We start from the raw sequence: 6860 nt of genomic DNA, 5'->3' as shown, positions 1-6860 counted from the left end.
AATTCTTCTCATATTGTATTTTTTAGAAGGTTTTGGAATATTTGTCGTCTCCCCAAATTTGTCACTACCGAGACACCAATAATATATAATTTAAGGAGGGTTATATTGACCTATTAAGATTTTGCATACATCTTACTTGTAAATATATCATTTCTAATTTTTATTTATATTAAAAAAATCAAAGGTAAATCAATTATAATTACATTTTTAACAATATTTAAATTGTGAATTATGAGATTTGTTGTATTTGAATCCAGTCTGTCTTTTGCCAAAAGTTAATCATACTGGTTTCAAGGTTAAAGGGGTCATCGAATGCCCATTTTCTACAAGTTCATATAATTCTTTAGGGTCTTAATGAAAAGTCTATAATATACTTTGGTTAAAAATTCTCAACAGTAGTGTAATAAAACACCCTTTTACCTTGTCAAAATCAGCTCATTTTTTTGCATGGTCCCTTTAAATGCAAATAAGCTCTACTCGCCCCGCCACTCTCTGATGTTGGATTATGAGCCGCAATGTTTACTTTAGCCACGTTCAGCGGCAAAACTTGCCAACAAGCACATTATTAAGAAAGGTCGTTTGCAAAGATGCATAAAAAAAAACCTTATGCTCACTTCTGCTGTGGATGAAGCTGCATCAGGAATGATTTGCACGGACTAAAAAACATATGTAGATTGGGATCGGCGCTTTCCTTTTTAAAAATGTTAGTAATGTCCAGAGTAAATAACTACTGCTATGTTGATTGTTACATTCAACAGAACACCTCAATCAGAGGCATTCTTATCTTCCCCTGCACCTGAGTCACACAATGGCGGTCGGAGTCAGGTCGGGTCTAAGGTAAGGCCCTCATGTCAATCTACTATCGTAGGAGCGGCCTCTGTCAGTGTGACAAGAAGCTGAGAATGACCTGATTTTAAAAAGGGGATATTACTTTTAAAGATTAAAAAAAAAAAATACCATTGGATGGATTTTTATAATTGTAGGGTGGTTGTGTACACAAACTGCCAACACACATTAATGTTCAAACAATATGTAACAGTGAGTTTTGTATCCGATGACCCCTTTAAGGATTAATTAATTATAATATATTTTGAACCAAACACTATCATAACATCTTAGCTGGTAGCTGAGTATACATAACTAATTGTTATGAAACTGTTATGTGTTCTGTGGTGACGTTCCTTAAAGTTACACACAGATTTTCAGGCTTTTAAAAACAATTCACCTCAGAATGATGGGACCTATCTACTCACACCTTGTAGCTATGAGAGAGAGAGGAAACAGGAATATGTCCTCATCATAAAGGTGAAAATCAAAAATCACCCCCAGCCAATGGACTAAAACAAAACAGCCTGTTTCGGTAGTTTCATGATTTACAGAAAACATAAATTAAACATATTTTTTTCTTTAGTTAAAAAAAGTCAAAAGATATTTTTAAAAACAACAATTAAATAAAATACCTTTTTTTATAAGTAGATTTTTTTTCATAAGTTGAAATATGGTTTGGGTTCGGGACAGCCACCTCCCAACTGAACATACCCAGTAAATTATGATTTTATATATATATATTAGATTGATATTTTAAAAATGATTGTGGGTTTCAACAAGATAATAGGAGGATCTTAGTAAACTTTGAAAAAAGTTTTGAATTGAATATTTCACGTATATATAAAAATAGATCAAAATTCAGTGACAACGCGTTATTTTCTCTTTACTGTTTTGCCAGTGACATCACCGCGACTGACCTGAGCGCATGACTGTGACATCACTCCAGTTGTTTGGAGAAGCCGGAAGTGAATACAGGAAAATTACAACAAACAGAGAGGGGGACAGTTACTGGTCAACACGAAGAGCTTGGCAAGACTTAAAACTACTTCTGTCTAATCGTCACATTTCCTCAAGAAGAACCAGCAGACAAACCGGATTGTTATGCCGAACATGGAGAGTATCCTTGTAGACTGGAGGGTCGGGCCCGATTCAGATTCACTTTTTGTCGATAGGACCAATATCACTTTTACTGAGAGTTTTTCACGGGTTTAACTCGGCGGTGGCAACATTTTTAGTATATACCAATAGGTCGGGTTACGTTACATTATAGCCGTTATATCAAACAGCCCACTTGCGGTATTTCTTCTCTAGTCAGTGGAGATAGAGATTTATTTACAGAGTGGATTTTAGTAACATGTAGCGTAGTAAAGCGATTTGAATCGGAAAATTAAATGAGGTGCTGAACTCCCCGTACTTCTGTTTTTAGTTTTGTCAGTTTCTGAATTTACAAGTGTTTATTGGAATTATAACGTTATCAAAAACATCGTCAAATTCCGCCAGGTAAGACTGTGACGTAGAATTACGTGATGTCGCCGCCTACGTGTTATTTAGGTGATCTCTCAGCCCAGCCTGTCAGACTAGTTTGTTCAGTTTCGACACGGTGTACTTTGTTTCTTTATAATGTAATCGTTACATTGTTAAGGTGTGTATTGTGCATATAAAAACTATTGAAGGTAGCAGGTAATAACACAAACATTGCTTTTCTTTTTAAAATCTTTCCTTGACTTTTGACTCCAGAGAATTTGTTTAACCTCAAGTTTGCAGCCAAAGAACTTCAGCGGAGCTCGAAGAAATGCGACAAAGAAGAGAAAGCAGAGAAGGCCAAGGTCAAGAAGGTAAACAAACAAAAACAAAACTCACTTATCCATTAAATGGCGTTTAAACACTCCATTTATTCAGAGAAAGTAATTTTAGACTGAAGCATCCTCACCGAACACCCATGCTAAGGATTTCAGAGATGCTTTATGAGTATCATGTTTTTCACAGTAAAAAGTACTGATACGTTATGCTTGTGAAAGTGAAAGTAAACATATGTTCAAGAATTACATTAATCTGAAAGTCAGAATATATAGCCAAAACATAATTGAAAGTAAAAAAAAAAGCAAGGTATTCTCATTATTGTTACAAGGTTTGTAAAGCAATCTGGTCATCAATTCTGTTCACACTTAAGCCATATATAAAATGCATTGCTTTAAAGGAACACTCCACTTTTTTGGAAATAGGCTCATTCTCCAACTCCCCCCGTGTTTATAAGTTGAGTTTTACCGTTTTGAAATCCATTCAGCTGTTCTCCTGTTCTGGCAATATCATTTTTAGCATAGCTTAGCATAGATCATTGAATCCTATTATACCAATAGCATCATGTTCAAAAATAACCAATGAGTTTCGGTATTTGTCCTATTTAAAACTTGACTCTTCTGCAGTTATATCGTGTACTAAGACCGGCGGAAAATGTAAAGATGTGATTTTCTAGGCCGATAAGATTAGGAACTACACTCCTATTCCGGCGTAATAGTCAAGGAAGTTTGCTGGCGTAATATGGACGCAGCAGGCGCAGTAATATCATGCAGCGCCTGAAATTAGTTCCCAGCTAGGTAACTTTCAATGAGGAACACTCCCTGTGCATGCAGTTGATCACATTGTGCTGCGATGTGCTGCGTGATATTACTGCACCTGCTTCGGCCATATTACGGCAGCAAACTTCCTTGACTATTACGCCGGAATGGAAGTGTAGTTCCTAATCTTATCGGCCTGGAAAATCGCATCTTTACATTTCCACCAGTCTTAGTACACGATATAACTGCAGAAGAGTCAAGTTTTAAATAGGACAAATACCGAAACTCGTTGGTCATTTTTGAACGCGATGCTATTGGTCTAATAGGATTCAATGATCTATGCTAAAAGTGATATCGCCAGAACAGGAGAACGGCTGAATGGATTTCAAAACAGTAAAAATCAACTTATTAACTCGGGGGGAGTTGGAGAATGAGCCTATTTCCAAAAAAAGTGGAGTGTTCATTTAAAGTCTAAGACTGTTTTGGTGACCAATGTCCCAATGAACTGCTGTTTATGTCTGTGTTACTTAGGCAATCCAGAAGGGCAATATGGAGGTCGCCCGGATACATGCGGAAAACGCCATCCGTCAGAAAAACCAATCAGTGAACTTTCTCCGAATGAGTGCAAGAGTAGATGCTGTGGCTGCACGAGTACAGACGGCTGTCACTATGAACCAGGTACACAAACTGCGTTTTCCTTTTTAAACTAGATATACCCAAGTGTTTATCCAATACGTTTAACAGTTGACTTTTGATTTTTATTCTCCAGGTCACCAAATCTATGGCTGGTGTGGTGAAGGGTATGGATGTGACCCTGAAGAGCATGAACCTTGAGAAGGTAAGGGGATGAATTCTCTGTTTATGAGGTGATATGTTTAGATTTTTTTGGCTGTATTAATTCTCTGTGTTCTGATTGGTCAGATTTCAGCTCTAATGGAAAAGTTTGAGCGCCAGTTTGAAACTCTGGACGTACAGACGGCTCAGATGGAGGACACAATGAGCAGCACCACAACACTCACTACACCACAGGTGATACATACACTTGCTTACTACAATGACTGCACTGTAGGTCAGATATACACTGTCTGACATAGTAGTTGTTTTGCCTTTTGTGACACTGTGCTGTGTTTTAGGGTCAAGTCGATGCTCTGATGATGGAATTGGCGGATGAGGCTGGGTAAGAACATTTCAAATTATTATTACTATATCACACACTACCAGTCAAAAGTTTTTGAAAAGGAAGCTTTTTATTGTTTTTTAAATAAGTCCTTCTTGCTCACCAAGCCTGCATTTATTTATTCCAAAGTACAACAATATTTTTACTGTTTAAAATAACTGTTTTCTATTTGAATATATTTTAAGATTTAATTTATTCCTATGATCAAATCTAAATTTTCAGCATCATTACTCCAGTCTTCAGTGTCACATGATCCTTCAGAAATCATTCTAATATGCTGATTTGCTGTTCATGAAACATTTATTATCAATATTTAAAACAGTTGAGTATTTTTTTTCAAGGATTCTTTGATGAATAGAAAGATCCAAAGATCAGCGTTTATCTAAAACAAAAAGCATTTGTAACATTATACACTAAATCATTCAAAAGCTTCGAGTCAGTATAATTTTTTTTGTAAAACCTGTTACAAAGGATTTCTATTTCAGATAAATGCTGTTCTTCTGAACTTTCTGTTCATCAAAGAAACCTGAAAAATGTCTACTCGGCTGTTTTCAGCATAATAATAATAATAATACATGTTTTTTGAGCAGAATCAGAATATTGGAATGATTTCTGAATGATCATGTGACTGGAGTAATGATGCTAAAATTCAGCTTTGAAATAACAGGAATAAATTACATTTAAGTTATTTTAAATAGTAAAAATATTTCAAAATTGTACCGTTTTTGCTGTACTTTGGATCAAATAAATGCAGGCTTGGTGAGCAAAAGTGACATCTTTAAAAAAAACATTAAAAATCTTACTGTTCAAAAACTTTTGACAGGTAGTGTAACAGATTAGCAATTATTGAAAAGTATTTACTCTTTTAGAAAATAATTATTGATATTCAGACAGTAAATGAAATCTTTTTGGAAGCTCAACCCAATTTAGGACAAAAATATTAGATAAAAAAGCAATGTCTGTGCTTGTGTGTTAAGGCTGGACCTCAATATGGAGCTTCCTCAAGGTCAGACAGGATCGGTGGGAACCAGCGTAGCATCTGCAGAACAGGTATTATAACACACACATACTTGAATATAGAAATACAAACTCATAAATGGTATGTACTATAATTGTTTTATATTTCTTACTGTAGGATGAGCTCTCTCAGAGACTGGCCAAACTCAGAGACCAGGTTTAAGGAGAACAGGGTGGGTGTGTGTATGTGTGTGTGAAAGAGAAAGAGAAAGATTGTGTATATGCGAGTTTGTAAGAAACATATCCCCTGTTTACTGACTCCTGGAAATATCGGCCTCATTGTTTGTGTTTAGTCTTCATTTTATGCATTTGAGGATGGGTGTGCAGCTTTCATTATCCACAATAACAGGCTTGGAAACTCAGTCAGACAAAATTACAAATGGTAATTACATGGTAACGCTGCTGTCATCAGGTTAGTTCTGGGGTCCTGCTCTGAATTCAGTCACTAATAATTGAATGAAAGATTATTATGCATTTCTCTTTTTATTTGCGTTCATGTTTTAAATACCTGCTTGTCTTTCAAATACATTGTATGGCAGTGTAGCTACATTAATCTATATAAGCACTGATATCAGACAAATGTTGAGTAAATTTGTGACATCTGTTTCTTCCTGCTGCACACATGGTTTGCTTTGAAGCATTGTGGGAATTTGTAACTTAAATGCATGTGATCAAGATGATGAGTTGAATAAAGTTTCATCATTTTGTCCAAAGCAGTAAAATCCCCAGTTTATCAAATTATTTATATCTTTAGTTTTTAGAGAAACACTGATCTTTGTTCATTTATTCTATTTTGGTTTATCCAAAATGTAAAAAAAAAAAAAAAAGAGAGAAAGTAATGCTTTTGGCAATGTACGGCTCAAATGAGAACATATATATGTTTGTCTGTATATAAATAAACATTTTGCAAATCCTTTTCTCTGTTTTTGTCTGTAAATTATTTATTGGGAAAATCAGTTTTCCACAAAGAACCAGCTGGCATTCTGATTTTCTGACATTGTTGTGATTGTTATGGTTTTCAGACTTGGTACAGTGACTGTGTGATTGGCCTGTTGGGCACAACAAGATGATGGTTTTGATTGGTCCATTGGGCTGAAGAGTTAGAACAGTGATAGGTTTTGATTGGTCCGTTGGGTTCAGAGTTAGCAGAGCTGAGCAGCTGTTTCTGGTACACTGGGTCTTGAATCCAACGAGAAAAGAGCTGCTCAAAAACCAAAACCAAGAACATTCATATAATTTCCCATTGGAGTCTTAACTGATTTTGTGTTTCCACCTGTAAATAT

At 35.6% G+C, this 6860-nt stretch overlaps 1 protein-coding gene across 1 annotated transcript; it reads left to right on the top strand.

Annotated features, from left to right (window-relative positions):
* Positions 1–1782: 1782 nt before the first annotated feature.
* Positions 1783–6494, top strand: chmp1b (charged multivesicular body protein 1B). The gene is made up of 8 exons (XM_073840198.1): positions 1783–1945; positions 2566–2663; positions 3915–4061; positions 4153–4221; positions 4305–4412; positions 4517–4560; positions 5538–5610; positions 5696–6494. Exons 1-8 carry the CDS (start codon positions 1930–1932, stop codon positions 5738–5740), a joined length of 600 nt encoding a protein of 199 aa, XP_073696299.1. The 5' UTR covers positions 1783–1929; the 3' UTR covers positions 5741–6494.
* Positions 6495–6860: the final 366 nt, after the last annotated feature.

The sequence above is a fragment of the Garra rufa genome, chromosome 5, assembly GCF_049309525.1.
Source record: "Garra rufa chromosome 5, GarRuf1.0, whole genome shotgun sequence".
NCBI classification, from domain to species: Eukaryota; Metazoa; Chordata; class Actinopteri; order Cypriniformes; family Cyprinidae; genus Garra; species Garra rufa.
Note: the sequence above shows the minus strand (reverse complement) of the source record. Positions and strands in the feature narration are given on the sequence as shown.